Source organism: Labeo rohita, chromosome 18 (genome assembly GCF_022985175.1).
Source record: "Labeo rohita strain BAU-BD-2019 chromosome 18, IGBB_LRoh.1.0, whole genome shotgun sequence".
Taxonomy (NCBI): Eukaryota; Metazoa; Chordata; class Actinopteri; order Cypriniformes; family Cyprinidae; genus Labeo; species Labeo rohita.
The window spans coordinates 26857128-26877359 of record NC_066886.1 but is presented as its reverse complement, the minus strand read 5'-3'; the positions used below and the strand labels follow the sequence as shown (position 1 = coordinate 26877359).

Genomic DNA, 20232 nt, shown 5'->3' with positions numbered 1-20232 from the left:
GACGCCTATGTCTGGCCTGTAGGCTGTCATGGCTTTGTTGCTTGGTGCCAGTTTCATAATCTATTTTGACTCTATTGTATCATGTGCGATTGGATGGCATGGCTCTGTTTTCAAAGCAATTACACTACCGGTCAAATGTTTGGAATAGTTATGATGTTTTATGTTTTTTGAAAGAATGCTCACAATTAATCAATAAGTTAATAAATAAGAACATTTTTTGTGAAATATTACAATACAAAAACTGTATTCTATGTTAATATATTTTAAAATGTAATTTATTCCTGTAATCAAAGCTGAATTTTCTGCATCTTTACTCCAGTCTTTAATATCACATGATCCTTTAGAAATCATATGCTGATTTGCTGCTTATGAAACTACTTACTACTTTATATTTTTGTGGAAACCTTGCTACTTTTTTCAGGATTTTTTGATGGATAGAATGCTCAAAAGAACATAATTTATTTGTAATAGAAATCCTTTGTGACATTATAAATCTCTTTACTCTCACTTTTGATCAATTGAATGCATCCTTGCTGAATAAAAGTTTATTAAATAGTAATGTTTACAGTTTCCACAACATTTTATGCAGCATAACTGTTTTTAACATTGATAATAATCAAAAATCTTAAGCAGCAGATCAGTATATTAGAATGATATCTGAAGGATCATGTGACACTGAAGACTGGAGTAACAATGCTGAAATTTCAGCTTTACATCACAGGAATAAATTACATTTTGCAATATATTCACTCAGATATCAGCTATTTTAAATTGTAATAATATTTCACAATATTACTGATTTTACTGCATTTTTAATCAAATAAATGCAGTCTTTGTGAGCAGAAGAGAATTCAAACACATTTAGAAATCTTAAATATTCAAACTGTGTATTTGATCCATGAAGGTTTTAGTTATATCATGACCTACTGGTCAACAGCCAAACACCTTGTTCAGCAGTTAGTGTACATTCTCTTATGTTCACCATCGTGGATGAATTTTCCCATGTTTTTTCTGTCTTGTTGGCCGCTGTATTAAAAGATGGAAAGTCTTTGTGTACAAACCGGCCATGACTGGGATAAGTACTCAGTTACCAGCTAACTGTAGTGTAACATGACTTCTCAGAAACCTCCTCTAGGTAGCCAGCGCTTCTGGAATTCTAAGAAATTCTACATGGACATGGGGGTGTCTTGGTTTTGATTCATAAAATTGAAATTCATTCATTCTCCAACTTGGATCGCAAGCAACATCATAAGTTGTTGACTCCCCAAAACAAGCAGTTTCCAGGATACAGTGAAGGAAAAACACGTCTTTCTCTCTGGCTCGTCACACTTACTGGAAGCATGTGCTTTGCCTCAGAACTGTAGTTGTATGGGAATTTACCCTGAGGTGGGGAATCAGGCTGTGTTAAGGAGTTCATTATGCTGCAGTCAGACACTGGAGGAAGACCCCGGCGCAGACACCGCTTCTCTAATCGCCACTGTGCTGTTGTCATGGTTTCGACAGTTATGAGGTACCAGATCAGGATGGGGAAGAGTTGAGCAGTACACATCTGTATAATGGCTACCATCAAAAATCAAGCCATGGGTGCTAACAGGATGAGTTTATGCATGACGTGAATCAGCATTCATACTGGGAATGGCTAAAACCATTGTTTTTGGATAAGGCAATACATTATATACTTTAAGAATGAGTGGTACTTACTAAATAAATTGATTATTTTGTATTTTAATTTGGAACTTGATGGACACAAAAGAGAATACATTATGCATAACAAATGAATGATACAGTTGAGGTCAAAAGTCAATACACCTTGCAGAATTTTTATTTAGTACTGACATGAATAAGATATTTCACATAAAAGATGTTTACATATAGTCCACAAGAAAAAAATAATAGCTGAATTAATCAAAAATAACCCCATTTAAAAGTTTACATACCCTTAATTCTTTTTCAGTATTTGTAAAAAAAAAAAAAATACTGTTTGTTGCATATGAGTCCCTCAGTTGGCCTCAGTGTGAAAGGATGGATCTCAAAACCATACAGGCATTGTTGGAAAGGGTTCAAATGCACAAAAAAATGCTGAAAAAACAAACAATTTGTGGAGCCTGAAGGATTTTTTTCTGAGATGGATCTTATTTATATATTTACATTTATATAGTTACACTTTTTTTACAAATACTGAAATTTTAAATATTCAAATTGTACACTATTTTGAAAATTATATTAAAAGAAATTATTATATTAAAGGATACACATGTAATGTACTCACCCCTTGTCATCCAAGATGTTCATGTCTTTCTTTCTTCAGTTGTAAAGAAATTCTAAGGAAAATTTTTCAGCATTTTTCTCCATATAGTGTACTTCTATGGTGCCCCGAGTTTGAACTTGCAGTTTGACATACTGATTGACAACTGTCATGAACCGGACAAAACAGTCCAGACAGAGTAAGACAAGATGAGTGTTTGACATTAAAAAGTATACAAATTGTATTATTTTTATGAATATAACCGATTGCTACGCTAGATAAGACCCTTCTTCCTCGACTGGGATTGTTTACAACTGCATTTGGGATCGTTTGAAGCCGCATTTGAACTGTATTTTGGGAGTTCAAACTCGGGGAGTTTTTATATGGAGAAAAATGCTGAAATGTTTTCCTCAAAAAACATAATTTCTTTACGACAGAAGAAAGAAAGACATGAACATCTTGGATGACAAGGGGGTGAGTACATTACATGTGAATCTTTGTTTTTGGAAGTGGAGTTCTCCTTTATTTATTTATTTATTTATTTTTCTAAATTATAATAAATAAATAAATAAAAAATCAATCATGTTAAAATTACAACATGATAATACTCTATCCTTTATAAAACAAAGTACCAAGTAATGCATTTCAGCAAATTAAATATAAATTAAGCAGCTCAAGAAACACTGGGGAATTATTATTGACTTTCTCAGTGATACTGACGATTAAACAATGTAACATTTACATGTCAAGACACACAAATAAAAATGTAGCAGACTTGTCTTTGTGTATTGCTTGTGTGTGTGTGTGGTGAATAGTTAATGAGGACCCTGGAAAGCAGATGGGGGTTTACCGATGGTGTCCCAAACAGGCGGGGAGGGGGACTGCTTGAACAAAGGCTAAGCTCTTTCTTATCAATTAACAGTGCTAAAAAGGACATCTCTCTCCTCCATTAGCTCCACCACGTGTCTGCTATTCACCCCATTGTGTGGCAAATTAAATTACATCCCTCCATCTCACCCTCTCTCCTCCTCCCCTCTCTAGGCGTTTTTGCCCCCAGTCCTTCTGTCTTTTACACACACACACACACGCAACAGGCCACGGCGCTGCTGCTCCTCAGTCCATTGATCTGACAGGTCAAAGGCTGCTGGCTTATTCAATCTATCATATACTGCAGGAATGCTATAATCCAAGGGCCGTGTGCATTTATTATTCTGTCTTTTTTTTTTAATCGCCCACGTTATTCCAAATTCTTGCTTCTGTGCAACATGAAATGAGATCTTAGGCAGAATGTCTGAGCTGCTCTTTTCCATGCGAATGAAGTAGACGGTGATTTAGCCAAAAATAAAAAAATAAGGTGTTATTCACTCTCAGATCTTATGCTCAGTTAGAAATGCCTCACATAAGATTCGCACAAGCCTTTAAGAACCTGCAGTGATCCACTTAAAGGGGTCATCGGATGCTAAGTTCACTTTTCATGTTGTTTGAACATTAATGTGTGTTGGCAGTGTATGTACACATCTACCCTACAATGATAAAAATCCATGCAGTGGTTTTTAATTAATCTGTAAAAATAATATCCCCTTTTTCAAATCGAGCCATTCTCAGATGCCTGAGGCCGCTCCCACGATAGTTGATTGACATGAGCGTTTTAACTCAGATCAGCTGTAACAGTCCGCCCTCTTTGTTTCGATGCAGGGATGTAAGTTAGACAAGAATATCTCTGACTGAGCAATTGAGGTGTTGTGTTGCTGGATGTAATAATGAACGTAGTGGTTGTCATTTACTCCCGACATCTGAGCCGCTGAAGATGCAGTAGATTACGTTTGTTTGCGAACGGAATGCGCCTCCCGATCTACATATATCTGTCTATGTTCCCGTGAATCATTCGTGATCCAGCTTCACTTACAGCAGAAGTGAGTACAAGGGTTTTTTTATGAATCTTTGCGATCGCCTTTCCTAATAATGTGCTAGTTAGCAAGTTTAGCAGCTAAACGTGGCTAAATGCGGCTGAAGTAAACAGACTCGTCTCTCTACAGAGAGAAGAGAGGGGCGGAGTGGGTGAGCAGAGCTCATTTGCATTTAAAGCAGCCTCAACCAAAATTAGATGATTTTTGCAGAGCTTATTTTGGCAAGGTAAAAAGGGTGTTGTTTTACACAACCATTGAGAATTTGTAACCAAAGTATATTATAGACTTTTCATTAAGACCCTTAAGAATCATATCAACTTGTGGAAAATGGCCATCCGATGACCCCTTTAAGCAGGGCTTCATTACATCTTTATATGTTATTTCATAATTATATTCTCTTTGTAATAAACGTTTTTTTTATGAATCTTTGCGATTGCCTTTCCTAATAACGTGCTAGTTAGCAAGTTTAGCAGCTAAACATGGCTAAATGTGGCTAAAGTAAACAGGCTCATCACTCCACAGAGAGAAGAGAGGGGTTTGCAAAGCTCATTAACATTTAAAGCAACATCGACCAGAACAGGATGATTTTGGCAAGATAAAAAGGGTGTTTTTTTACACTGCCATTGAGAAATTTTAACCAAAGCATGTTATAGACTTTTCATTAAGACCCTAAAGAATCATATCAACTGTGGAAAATGTCTGAAGTTGCATGGACCACTTTTCTGATACTTTAATGGTGCTTTTTGTATTTTTAACACACAAATCCCCTGTCCATGTTTCTGGTATAGAATATTTCTGGATGAACTATCCCTTTAATTTTTGCCAATTCAGAATTTTCAGCTTGTGTAACTGTTGCCTATACATTTGATTTTGTAACATCATGTTACAAGGATCGCCTTTGCGAAAACCGTAATGAAGAAATAAAATGATCTGGAGAGGAACTGAAGTTAGTTTCGACACTTGACCTTGCTAAGTGGAGCTGTAGTCCTAAACTTTCACTCATGCGCACTTACAGCTAAAAATTCTCTCTCTCCCTCTCTCTCTCTCTCTTGTTTTGTTTTACAGTTGGGGGAAGTGTGTGCAGGACTGATTAGCATCACTGTTTCCTCCTTTCCCATAACCCCCAGACCCCCGCCAGTCGTCTGTTTATTTTAACCCAGAAAAAATGAGCCTTGGCCTGCGAGGACGTGCCCCTCATCAGAGACAGCACTCTCCTCCAAACGCACACACACACACACATCTATATACGAAGATACAGATTTAGCACACACACACTGGAAGGTGCTTCCACACAACATCATACACACACTTCTCAATATCAGTTCTGCAGTTTCTCCTCAAGTCAACTGTCCAGTTGTCAAATCACGTAAAATGTAAGCCAGCAGTGCCAGAGCTGCATAACACAGCTGTCAGTGTTGCCCAAGTGTGTGTGTGTGTAATGTGGGAGTTTATAGTGCTTGTGTGATTTTAATGGATGAAGCTGTGAGAACATGTATTTATGTGTGTGTACATTTGTGTCATTTTACTTTCTGTATGTGTGTGATTTGAGCAACAAAGTCTGGTGAATAAGAGAAGTGGATAAGGTAACATTTTTAAACATTATTATAAAATAGGATGATCATATCTATTCTTTTTCCCAGACATGTTCTAGCTGGAATTTCTAAATTGCCTAAAAATGTCCCGGTTTTGGCTTTGTTTTCCTACTGACTGTCTCTCTGCTGTCCTCATATATTATATGTAGGCATATTTGCATTGCTTTGACTGTTTTCTGTAGGTCCGTGACATGATTGGTTGATTATGTAGAATGCCTGCATGCTATTGGTCAAACTACTTTTCAGCGATTACCTTCAAAGAGAAGTCCACTTCCAAAACAAATATTCACATATAATGTACTCACCCCCTTGTCATCCAAGATGCTCATGTCTTTCTTTCTTCAGTCGTAAAAAAATTATGTTTTTTGAGGAAAACATTTCAGGATTTTACTCCATAATAATGGACTGCTATGGTGCCCCGATTTTGAACTTCCAAAACGCAGTTTAAATGCAGCTTCAAACAATCCCAAATGCGGTTGTAAAGAAGTCCAGCCGAAGAAGAAGGGTCGTATCTAGTGAAACGATCTGTTATTTTCATTTAAAAAAAATACAATTTAAATACTTTTTAATCTCAAATGCTCGTCTTGTTTCACTCTCCCTGAACTCTGTGTATTCTGGCTCAAGACAGTTAGGGTATGTCGAAAAACTCCAATCATATTTTCTCCCTAATCTTCAAAAATCATTTCAAAATCATCCTACATCACTGCAGAAGTACCGACACAGTCTTTGCAAACTGAACATGCAAAGAAGATCAAACACTCTTAAAGGGATAGTTCACCCAAAAATTAAAATTTGATATTTATCTGCTTACTCCCAGGGCATCCAAGATGTAGGTGACTTTGTTTCTTCAGTAGAACACAAATGAAGATTTTTAACTCAAACCGTTGCAGTCTGTCAGTCATAAAATGGCAGTCAATGGCTACTAAATCTTTGAAAGTAAAAAAGCATACACAAACAAAACCAAATTAAACCCTGCGACTCGTGATGATACACTGATGTCCTAAGACACGAAACGATTGGGTTTTTTTGCGAGAAACTGAAACAGTATTATATCATTTTTTACCTCTGATTCACCGCTATGTCCTGCTGTCCTGAACGCTTGCACAGCATGCAAGTGCCGGAAGCAATCTGCACTTATACGTCACTCATTGTTTACACTTTGCATGGAGATTGCCGTCCGGCACTTGCGCTGCCAGGACAGTACGACATAGTGGTGAATCAGAGGTAAAAAATGATATAAATACTGTTCAGTTTCTCGCAAAAAAAACGTTCGTTTCGTAGGACATCAGTGTATCGTTTGTTTGTGTTCTACTGAAGAAACAAAGTCACCTACATCTTGGATGCCCTGGGGGTAAGCAGATAAATGTCAAATTTTCATTTTTGGGTGAACTATCCCTTTAACAAAAAAGGTAAAACAGTGATATAGGATGATTTTGAAGTTGAGGGAGAACATGAGATGGGAGTTTTTCGACATACCCTACCGTGATGAATCGGAAAAACCAAAGATTGGGAAGAGCAAGACAAGACAAGCGTTTGACATTAAAAATTATATAAATTGTATTATTTTTATGAAAATAACTGATCGTTTCACTAGATAAGACCCTTCTTCCTCGGCTGGGGTTTACAACTGCATTTGGGATCGTTTGAAGCCACAATTAAACTGCATGTTGGAAGTTCAAAATTGGGGCACCATAGCAGTCCATTATATGGAGAAAAATGCTGAAATGCTTTCCTCAAAAGTACCGATTCATAATTTAGTCCGAAGCTATAGTTGTGAAATTAAACATTTTTTTTAATTTATTTATTTATTTATGTATTTATTTTAGCATAATGTATCATTGTTAAATCTCCAGATTTTCTCAAGGAATTTATGTAGAAAATACCTCTTTATTGCATAATGATTGCAAGACTGCATGATAATGATTCACATCTAGACTGTAGACAGCAAGATTCTGCTCTATTTTTTATTTTTTTTACACGATTGCATACATACTAAATAGAAAAGCACAGTCAACAAGTAATTACTTCTTGATGGACTTGAGGACCAACAGTGTGTGACATGTTGCAGAAAACTGACACAAGCTTTCCCTCTCCACATACAGGTCCCATATGTGTACTACACAAAAGCCGTTTACAGCGTGTCTCTGGTTTAACTGCCTGCACCTGCGCCTGCTGCCTACAGATGCAGGACTTGTACAGCTCCACTGAAGCTGTCTGAAAACATGTGGGCGTCTGCGCGTGTCTATATGTGTTATGGTGTGTCACGCGGCACGTTTCACGGCACACCTGGAAACCAAAGGCCGGTCTGCTGTTTCAATAGTCATGGAATAAATTCTGCCCTCATTTGCAGCAATAATGGCACTGGCTCATTAAACATCATACGCTTTCACATGTGACTGGATTGTACAAAAAAGGACAGGGAAAAAATGACGCCTGGAAAGCCAAATCATGTAAAATTTGGAAATTACATCAAGAACTACATTTGGTCACATCTTTCCGAAAGACGGAAAATGACGGAAAAACAGACGTAATCCCAAACCGGAAAACACAGTCTGTCAGCTCTGAGGTAACGCTTAACATCATAACATCATGCACCAAATTAGTTAGAAGCGTGCATGGCCACAGAATGGTAAGCGAAGCGAGAACGGGCGTTTCCCATTCGTTCTCTGTACTAATCAAGTGATTTTATGAGGGATTGTGGGATGTGGAGAGCAGAGGGCGTCAAAAAGTGGTGAAATGCTAAGCTTCATGCAAATGATGGGTGAAAAGCAATGAGCACTTAAATCATAGATATTGGCATAGATATTCAGTTTTAAATGTGTGACTGGGCCAATAAAAAATGTAAAAACAAGTAGGAATGAATTCCAGTAAACTGGGACATTTTTGCCATTGAGATGACTGGGAAAAAATATCCCAAATAGCCTGAATTCTCACCTATATAATATGGAAATAATATATTTTAATAGAATATACTTAAAGGGTTACTCCACCCCAAAATAAACATTTTTTCATTGATTACTTACCCCCATGTCGTTCCAAACCCATGAAGGCTTTGTTTGTCTTTGGAACACAATTTAAGATATTTTGGATGAACACCGGGAGGCTTTTGACTGTCCCATTGACTGCCAGGTAAATACCACTATCAAGACCTAGAAAAGTATGAAAGACATCATCAAAATAGTCCATCTGCCATCAGTGGTTCAATCTGACTTTTACAAAGGGTCGAGAATACTTCTTTTATGCAAATAAAAAAAAAAATAACGATTTTATTTAACAATTCATCTCCGCGTCAGCGTACACTGTAAAAAAAAAATTGTTGAGTCAACAATAATTTGTAACCTGGCTGCCTTAAAATTTTAAGTTCAGTCAACTCAAAAAAAGTTTATTCAACTTGAAATGTTAAATTATACTAAGTGACAACTTAGATATTTGAGTTGAATCAACTTAAAATTTTAAGGCAGCTGGGTCACTTACCCATCTGTTAAGTTTAGCAAACACAAATATCTAAGTTGTTACTAAGTTGTAACATTTCAAGTTGACTAAACTTATTTTAGTTGACTGAACTTAAAATTTTAAGGCAGCAGGATAACAAATTATTTTAAGATGACTCAACAAATTGTGTTTTTTATTTTTTACAATGTAGCGCCATTTTGGAGAGTATCCAATGGACGCAAACTGCGTACGCCATTCTGTGTCAGCCACACTACACAGATACACTTTCTTCGTATATTTACTCTTTGATTTGAACGAAAACAGCGGATCCGGCGTACGCAGTTTTGCGTCCAGCAGATACTCTCCAATTTTTTTTTTTCTTGGCATACAAAAAGTATTTCCGTTGCTTCGTAAAATTCAGATTGAACCACTGATGGCAGATGGACTATTTTAACGATGTCTTTCATACTTTCCTGGGTCTTGACAGTGGTATTTACCTCACAGTCAATGGGACAGTCAAAAGCCTCCCGGTTTTCATCCAAAATATCTTAAATTGTGTTCCGAAAGGTGAACAAAGCTTTTACGGGTTTGGAACGACATGAGGTAAAGTAATTAATGACAAAATTTTCATTTTGGTGTGGAGTAACCCTTTAAGTGTGAACTGAATGCATTGTTTTAAAATTATGATAAATGCAATTTGCAATTTTAATGACATTTCTCTTGAAATATGTCATGTTTTTAAATATATTTGCAATAGGCTACAAAAAGTGACAAATTTTTAACGTTTGTGTTAATCCAACTGTTCTCTTGCACATGAATGATGACTTTAGATCAAAGTGTAAGGTAAAAAGTCATACTAACTGCTCCAGATGAGAGCTTCTGGGTGACAGGAGGGCGGCCTGTTTCAGTCTGACTAACAGCTGTAGCAGTCCAACGGTTTTTGCATGCGGTGGCTTGGATGACAGTTCAAGAGTGTGTTTTGAGGTTACCATCTCACACAGGCGAGCTTTGTCGCTAGTTAGACTTGACTAAACCGTGCCTCACCCTAACGACAAAGAGCATCTCTGGATTCTGCCTCCTAAAAGCCCTCTAAACACACAGCCCTTCGGATTATATAAAACACCAAACATTAGAGCGTTCACAGCGCTTGGCCTCACCATGCATCACCTCAGAGGAAAACGTTCAAGAGGTCGTTTTTTTCCAGTTGACGTTGTTTATGATGGTGCAATGTACTCAGGCGAAGCTGGAGCCTTTCAGTGAGTGGCTCCAGCAACAAACATCAGCAAATCCCATCAAACCCGACCCGGCCCTATCCCCCTCGTGTTCCCCAAGGGGCCCTGAGGCTTGGGAAAAGGACGGCCGCTGCTGAGCCCTTACGCCCTTGTACCCTTGTGGCCTTGTGTCCCGTTTGGGTAGGTGTCAAATGATAGTTGGTGCCACTGCTGGATCTATCCCAACACACACAAATGCACATACAGATGGCGCATGTCGCCACTTTTTCTGGCGTTTTGAAAAGCAGGGAGGCTGATGTCAAACTCTGGTATGTTCTCATTTTGAATAAACATTTAAAAAAAAATGTCCTGGACAAAAAAATCCAGAGCATGCAGTCACCTCCTCCATCTAACGTCACACACACACACAAATGAAAACACACACATACTCACACATGCACTGAGTGTGGCAGAGAAAACATTGTTCTCTGGGGGACGATGGGGACATTGACCCCCAAAGAGATGCTTTTACCAGATGCCTCACGGTTTCCTCCTCCTCAAAAATTGAAGCGTGTGTTTGCGCGCACGTGCGCGTTTCACAATCACACGCAAAGATCTTTTTTTACACCAAACAGTCCTCAACTTTACATTGTCAAGAGTGTATTGACCTCATTCTGAGTCATGCAGTCTTTTTCACCCTCACAATCTATTTTACATCTAAAAAATGGCATTTCAAAATGAAACAGAATTTGTAATAAGATAAAATGCTGGATGGAATGATTTTATCAGGTACTGATTGGACCATGAATAATGGGCGGTCAGGATGAAAAAGTAAGTATTTGTGATGCCACCCAAAAAAGAAAGTCATTAGAAGCAGAGCAAATAAATAATACATATAATTACAAAAAAAGAAGACTTCTTAAAATTATATGAATCAATGAACTGTGCAAAAAAAAAGAGATTAAAAGTAACCCAATAATAATAATAATTTAATGTTTTGTATTATAGATTTAATGTTTACTATGTTTTCATATTTACTACATTTTATAATCTAAGAAAGGAAAATTTTGGACAAAGTATTTAATCATTTGTTTATAAATCAGAAAATATACGGTAAGATGAAACCTGGCCTTAAATCTCCCAAATACCTATCCCAACACACACACACAGAGCATCTGGTGTCATACCGTTCGGGCTGTATTCAGGTCCATTCGGCACCTCCTGCAAGGTGATGTGCTGGCCATACAGGGGTCTTGGTGGAGCTGGGTTTTGAGGGTGGCACACGACAGGAGGCTGCATATGAGGAACCACAGTCACTGCCATCCCACCACTCGACCTCTACAGAAAGAAAACACAAACACAAACTACTGAAGCCAAAGCTGAGATGCTGGCTTTACTTAGAAAAGCCACAGAGATAATTGGTTGATTGTACAGTTTAACTTTAAGCACAGAATAGTGATAGAAATATATATCTGAACCCTTTTGTGTCAAAGGTCTTTTGTCTTTCCAGGGGTTTCATTCATGACCGCTTACCACTGGTGAACGGTGAAGATTTTTACATATGAAATTCCCTGTGTGGCCTGAGACAGCTTGAGTTTCTGTTGAAGGAAAGTGCTTGAGAAGCATTTTTATTCTTTTGATCTCGGTGGGACTCTGACGTCAGGCCAGGAGAAGGGGAAGTCAGACAGTCAAAAAAAAAAAAAAAAAAAAAAAGAGACAGACAAAAAGAAAGAGAGACACTAGCAGGGAACGTTGCTGAGTCAACTGGTTCTTTAATGGGGTCATACCACAATGTTTTTTTTTTGTTTTTTTTTGATTTTTCTGAACTTTGTTTATAATGTTAGTGAAGACTAACACCAAAATAGTCATATTTTAGTTTTTCACAGCCATTTTATTTTTATTATTTTATTTTATTTTATTTATCATTTCAACTCTGCCTTTAAGAAATGCCCACTTCACATGACAAACATTGGTTTGCTCTGTAAGACAACAAGAGTTTTTCTGTCAGGTCCAATATACTCTTCAACTGCCCGATTCTTTAAGAACAGGCTTTTTGCAAATTGTGACACATTCATTTTACAATCTCCACTGAAATGTGGCACATACTGAGTTTCTTAAAAAAAATTAAAAAAAAAAACCTATTTTAACATTTTGTATGTTTTTGTAGTACGTCAAACTCTTTTAGAAAGGTTGGATTCTTCACAATAGTCCCTTTAAGAACTTATATTATACTCAAAACAAAACAAATGGCTGATTATTTATAGGGCACATTAAAATATCAATCAGTATTCTTGAATCAGAGGTCATAGGTTGAATATGTTTTTACAAAAAGAAAACTGATCAAGCACAAACTCTGGCCTTTTAATATCCTGGCAAATAAGAGCTGGTAAACACACAGAAGCATTAGCCACATAATCTCCAAAATCCTCCACTGTGATCTACGTCTAAGAGGCCAACAGATCCACAAACAGTTCTTCATCTGTGGGATGTTTTCTCAGAACAGCCTCTGAGCCTCATTCTGAGGAAAAATACTTTTTCTAAAACAATTTGTGACAGATAAAGGTCCATTGAAACAGGCAAATCAACTTCCTTTGGCCAAAAGCACATGCCATCACACGCAATTGTGTAGAAGATGTATGTGTACAGTAAATAGGCATTGTCCTCGAGTTGTTGACAGTCTCGGTTAACTTCTTGAAAAGAATGTTTAAGATTGATGAAACAATGTGGTTTTTGGGACCAAAGCGTAACAGGGCTTCAGTTTGGTGAGATTATTGTGCACTCTTGTTCGCTCTGTTTTAGAAACCTGATATGCAATCTACAGTCGCACGCATGAGTCGAATATTGTGTCCCATTTTCAATGGGGTTTTGATTCATGTTTTGATGTTCGCTGCTGGGTACAGGAACAGGTTAACTGGTATCATCATATCTAAAGCATCTTTGTGGTGAATAAATCAGCATTAATGCAGGGCAAGCGCATGCGTCTGCTCTAGATTTATCTGTCTGAAATGTTATCTGTCTGCAAAAAGAGAGAGGTTTCTATTTCGAAGAAGTTGCAAGTTTTCTTTGATATGATTTATCAAGACCAAAGTGTTGAGCATGGCTGATTGTAGTGCAAATAATAATTTGACGTGCTCTGCCACAGGTGCCACGGCTGGAGTTCATTTAGAACAGCTCTGGTGCTTTTTGAAGATAATGTAACTGTAAAGTTAAAAGGACAACATGAGTCGAGCCATTTTTTAAAGAAACATTAAACAGACAAAAAAAAACTCTATATATTTTCTCTTTATATTTTACTAACGTTCTTACAAACATAATAAATTACACATACTACTTATTAAATCCAAAATCAATTCCATGCAGTAAAATATTTAAAGTTTTAATTAAATTAAGATTTTTGGAATATGTTTTATTAATATGTATTATTTACTATTTCACTCTGAATTTTATATTTAATTCATTTAATGTCACTTCTTTTATTCAAATAGGGTTACTTGCTGTTTTGTTGTAATCGTACAGTTGAAGTCAAAAGTTTACATATACCTTGCAGAATTCTACCAAAATAAGAGGGATCATAGAAATTGCATGTTATGTTTTATTTAGTACTGACCTGAAAAAGATATTTCACATAAAAGACATTTACATATAGTCCACAAAACAAAATAATAGTTAAATTCATAAAAATGGGCCTGTTCAAAAGTTTACATACACTTGATTCTTAATACTGTGTTGTTACCTGCATGATCCACAGCACCATTCAGCTATTATTTTCTCTTGTGGACTATATATGAATGATCTTATTCAGGTCAGTACTAAATATAAAATAACACACATTTTGTATGATTCCTGTTATTTCGGTAAAATAATTAACATTTTGCAGATTCTGCAAGGTGTATGTAAACTTTCGACTTCAACTGTATGTGAAATTTAATGTCTGAGTTAAAAGTTTACAAAGTTTAAATTAAATCTGCACCATTTTTTTCACTGCATTCAATAATATTTGAAGACTGGAGTTTTAAAAGCTTCAAAATAATAAAAAAGCAACATAAAAGTAGCACAGTATCATAAATGTAGTCTATATGACTTATTACACTACACTGCACTTTTTTTAAAGCCCTGTGATGAACAGACTAAAATGTAAGAAATATTTATTAATATTCATGTCTTTTTAGATGCAGTGACCAAACCAATGTTGTGAACTGAATCAACAAATTCATTTAAATAAATAAATAAAGTTCCTTTTTTAACCCCTTGGTAAAAATTGTGCTCCGGGCCCCCTCTCTCTCACTGGGCCCTTGGAATTGTCCTATCCTTCTCAACTAATACAGCACCCCTGAGTGTGTTAATGCTTACAACGTGGCCCCATTAGTTTTAAAAAGTTTCAAAATGACACAAAAACAGTTCAAACTATCATAAAAGTAGTCTACATATGTGACGTATTGAACTATATTGTAAATCTTTGATGAAGACGGAAATGTACTAATCTTGTCTGTTTAAATGAAGTCACTTGTTCATTACTTCAGATGAACTTAATCAATGCATCATTTAGCTAAAAAAAAGAAAATCAGACTTCAAAGAATTATTCATTCAGCTACTTTTCATAGGATTTCCATGAATAACCACAAAGATTTCAATCGAAAACTAACATACAGCTTTAGAAGACTGGGATCTAATACACAAGTCATTTGCACAACTTTTAATGGTGACTTTAATGGTGACTTTTTTTTTTTTTTTTTTTGTCATTTTGGTGCTTGACGGACCCAGTCCACATAAAATAAATCATAATTTCCATTTTAATTTTTCCTCTTCCTAAATCTATAAGCATATGTGTTACCTTGTAAGACATGCTCTGTAATTAACACTGTCCCCCTTCAGGTTGAAAAAAGGGAAAAAGTATGTCCAGTATTATATTCCTTTTTTAAGTGACAACAGATAGGTTGTTAACTGGAGTGTCTGTGGTGACAGAAGCTGCTGGTATCTGAGCTACTGTCTGTCTCCAGGGCTGTTTTTAGTGAAGGGAGCCGTTCACAGCCTGACTGACTGCCCATCTGATAAACCTGCTGTTGAGTCAAGACTGTGGTTATCAGACCTGGCAGCAGCTTTATGGAGCTGTGCTCATTGCAGTATCAGCGGGGGGCTCGGACGGGATCGTGGTTAGGCTGTCTGAAAGTCCGTCGCTGGAGTCATGGGGAGTGGAGACGAGAAGTCGAGAGCAGAGAGAGAGATATAGATGATGGTTAAGGGAGAGACGGAGGAAGTAAGGAGGACGGCAATAGGATTTATGGGCTACAGGAGGGTCCTGTCCCATACAAAGGGCAATGCCACCCCTGCCCCCATTGACATGGCTAAATCAGGGACCTGGGATATCTGATGATGAGCAGGAAATTAGTGGTACACCATCAGGTTGTACAACGAAGGAAACTACAGATGGGGATTGTAAAGAGTGGTTCAGATTCTTCATAATGATTCAGATTCTTTAATGGTTCCATTAACTGTGCTTTTAGTACTTTCTGAAGCTTAAAGGAGAATTTCACTTCTAAAACAAAGATTCACATATAATGTACTCACCCCCTTGTCATCCAAGATGTTCATGTCTTTCTTTCTTCAGTCATAAAGAAATTATGTTTTTTGAGGAAAACATTTCTGCATTTTTCTCCATATAATGGACTGGTATGGTGCCCCAATTTTGAACTTCCAAAATACAGTTTATAAAAAATAAACGGAATTATTAAAAAATAATACAATTTATATACTTTTTAATGCCAAACGCTCGTCTTGTCTTACTTTGCCTGGACTGTTTTTTTCTGGTTCATGACAGTTAGGGTATGTCAAAAACTTCCATCTCATGTTCTCCCTCAACTTCGAAATTGTCCTATATTGCTGTTTTACCTTTTTTGTAAAGGGTGTTTGATCTTCTGTGCTTGTTCACTTTGCAAAGACAGTCAGTACTTCTGCAGCAATGTAGGATGATTTTGAAATGATTTTTGAAGTTGAGGGAGAAAATATGATTGGAGTTTATCGACATACCCTAACTGTCTTGAACCAGAATACACAGAGTTCAGGGAGAGAAAGACAAGACAAGCGTTTGAGATTAAAAAAATAATTAAATTGTATTTTTTTAATGAAAATAACCGATTGTTTTGCTATATAAGACCATTCTTTCTCGGCTAGGATTGTTTAAACTGCATTTGGGATTGTTTGAAGCCGTATTTAAACTGCATTTTGGAAGTTCAATATCGGGGCACCATACCAGTCTATTATATGGAGAAAAATGCAGAAATGTTTTCCACAAAAAACCTAATTTCTTTACGACCGAAGAAAGACATGAACATCTTGGATGACAAGGGGGTGAGTACATTATATGTGAATCTTTGTTTTTGAAATGGACTCCTCCTTTTAAATATCCAGAAAAAAAAGAAAGAAAGAAATGCAATGCCACTGCCAAAAGACTTTGTGTTAAGATTAATTTGTTTGGGAACCGGCTGGCACTGGTCACGCTGTATGTTTTTTGTGATTCACTAATAAGAACTGGCTCATAAGATTAATTTGTTTGGGAATCGGCTGGCACTGGTCGCGCTGTATGTTTTTTGTGATTCACTAATAAGAACTGGCTCATAAGATTCATTTGTTCGGGAATTGGACTGAACTGGTTGCGTTGTATGTTTTTTTGTGATTCACTAATAAGAACTGGCTCATAAGATTAATTTGTTTGGGAATCAGACTGAACTGGTTGTGTTGTATGTTTTTTTGTGATTCACTAATAAGAACTGGCTCATGAGATTTATTTGTTTGGGAATTGGACTGAACTGGTTGCGTTGTATATTTTTTGTGATTCACTAATAAGAACTGGCTCATAAGATTCATTTGTTTGGGAACTGGACTGAACTGGTTGTTTTCATGTTTTTTTGTGATTTACTAAGACTCATAAGTGTCCTTCATTCTAGAATCACAACACCATTTGCACTCTTAAGTTTTTTGATTCACTTACAAGAACTGACCCATGAAAGTAATTCGTTCAGGAATCAGACTGCACTTGGTTGTATTTATTTATTTATGATTCACTAATAAAACATGGCTCATAAGATTAATTTGTTTGGGAATCGGGCTGCACTGGTTGCATTGTAAAACAGTTTTTTAATTCATTTAAAGGAATCAGGTCATAAGATTCATTTGGTCAGGAATTGGACAGCACTGTATTTTTTATTTTTTTTCGTAACTTGTAACACATTACTACACTGTGCTTTATTATGTTTTATTTTATCAATTAAAATATATTTATTTATTTTAGTTTAGTTATATTATTTAAATAAACTGTCTCATTGGTTCTGTTGTATGTTTTGTTCATGAAGCAGACATCACTGGTTGCACTGTATGTTTGTTTGGTGGGCATCCTGGTTGTGCTATATGTTTTTCAATTGACTAAGAACAATGGATTCATAAACATGATTCATCCTGGAATCACTACACTGGTTACATTTTATTTTTTACAATAACTTAAAAGAACTAGATTATTTTCTCATTATTTAATATATTTATTTTTAAATGGCTCATAGCCACGGTTCCCAAACCCAAAGAACCTGAAAGCAATCTGATGCATTTGAAGAGTGGATTTCAAGATGAAGTGGATTTTTATAGAATACTCTCATGTGACCCTCAGGAAAAATTAAGAGTGTGGTGTTAACAGATGCTTAAGCAGAAACAATAACACCAGGCAATCTTGCTCTTTTAGTCTGTACTGCTAATGATAATATCAATCTGTCATCCTCAGGTTCACTCATCTTCACGAGCGAGCGAGGGGTGTAGGGGATGTTCAGGGGGAAGAAATGAGATCAGAGAATATCTTTTCTTCCTCAGCGCATGTAAATTAATGAACCGGGAGGGAAGCCCCCTCCGCATAGCCTTTGACCATAGTGGGAGACAAGCGTCTCAATTTCAAAAGCCACCAAGGCCACCTGAGCAGATTAGCTGAACGGTGAGTCCCTGCATGTGGAGGCCGGGTCGGGTGCGGATTAGCATGCGACCCTGTCTGGCTCAAAGACTAACAGCCCTGTCTGTGCATACTGATGCCTGAATGTCCTCTTTGAATCTTTATTAGACACCTTTGATTCTGCACTCACCTGCACGGAATCCCAATATGCCCCGACTGACTCCTCGCTAGGACTGTTAAAATGTTCGCTTTTTACAAGCGCCCAACAAACTACCTTGACCTCTCTGACCCCTAGACTGGGTGGATGGGGGTTAAAAGGAGGTAAATGTTTTTCCCTTAAAGCATTCCCATACTAATTCCCCCACCCGTTGTATTGTGCATTTATTTAAATATTCTCACCGAGAAAAGCCTGTAGCTCTCAAGTCACACACAGCGTTCAGTGTGCAAACAATGTTCTGCATTCAGGGGCTGATTTGGCGTCAACCCTGGGTTCACATCCATTTAATGCCACAGAAATATTGATATTCACCTTTCTACAACATTTGCATCTGCTCAGACAATAGCAAATGTGTATGAAACACCTGGATGCAAGAAAACAAAGGCGATAGAGATGGAATATTATTTTAAGGTTACAAGGTGACAAAGTAGAACAAATGCATAAAATATGTTTTTGCATTTTGATATAGGCATATTATAACACTTAAGCTGACTGAATATCAATTGTGGCAGAATTAAAAAATAATAATAATTGAAAAATAAATAAATAAATAAAATATGACGAGGCACTTATAATCGAAGCTGGGGCCAGCTGGAGGATTTAATTTACACATATAATTTTATGAAAATACATATATTACCTCTTCTGTTAACACTTTGTGTATTATTTTACCTATTTTTAAATTAGCTGTATTTAAAGTTTTTTACAATTTTAATATTTTCATGACAACAATATAAATTTTCGGTTTCGGTTTACGGATTCTTAACTAGTTGCTTATTAGCAGGCATATTAGCCATTTCTTAGTACTAATTAAGCACATATTAATGCCTTATACTACATTACCTTATTCTACATTCCTAATCCTACTCAATACCTAATCCTAACAACTACCTTACTAACTATTAATTAGGAATTTACTGAGGGAAAAGTCGTTAATAATGAATAAGTATTCCCTGTTCTAAAGTGTTACCAAAAAAAGGTATGCTGCTAAAAAGTTACACCAAAAAAAAAGTTTACATTTTGTGGCTATACAATGAAATCTCATTGGCCCTATCTATTTCTTTTGTAAGTGCCTCGCTGTAACTCAGATTTCTGCTTTTTTGGGGGTGGGTGGGCGGGATTAAATTTATACATTTGGCAGATGTTTTTATCCAAAGTGCTTACAATGCATTCAATGTGCACTTTTTTATCAGTCCTTTGTCCTAAAAGAAGGAACCAGTGAAATTTTTGTATTAATCAACATTATGCCACAAACGCTGTTGATGGAGCATAAAGCCTGGAACTGAAACTAAATATGATGCAAACAGCTTCTAGGTTTGTGTTTGCTGTAAATTGGAGTCGACCAACCCTTCAACCAGGGGTGTGTGTTCACTTGCTTCTGACACATGGCTAGTGGGCAGCTCAGGCCAAACAGAGGTGATTTATAGTGGAAGGTGGAGGGTCTTACCATTACACCCAGACAGTCAGGCGGTTGAAGAGTCTGACAAGAGGAAACTGGATCCAAGTAGTAACTCATTCTATGAGCTGGAGCTGCAGTGATGGAGGCCTGCGAATGAGACACACAAACACGAGAGGTGAGGGTGGTGAGGGCACGGACCTCAATCAATCACACAGTGTTTATCCCAGAGACTATGCTCCACCAACCTGGATTAGTAATAACCTGTCACTCAAAGGTAAAGATGACATGAAGTCACCCAAATGCAA

At 36.8% G+C, this 20232-nt stretch overlaps 1 protein-coding gene across 4 annotated transcripts in view; it reads right to left on the bottom strand.

The window, feature by feature from the left end:
• ets1 (v-ets avian erythroblastosis virus E26 oncogene homolog 1) overlaps positions 1-20232 on the bottom strand; it is a 49310-nt gene that overhangs the window by 27507 nt on the left and 1571 nt on the right. For all 4 annotated transcript variants that reach the window (XM_051134754.1, XM_051134755.1, XM_051134757.1 and 1 more), the window contains exons 2-3: positions 19976-20074; positions 11575-11725 (exon numbers count right to left, since the gene is read on the bottom strand). In XM_051134754.1, the coding sequence (XP_050990711.1) occupies positions 11575-11725; positions 19976-20044 (220 nt within the window). In that variant the 5' untranslated portion in view covers positions 20045-20074. The remainder of the gene's footprint in view (positions 1-11574; positions 11726-19975; positions 20075-20232) is intronic.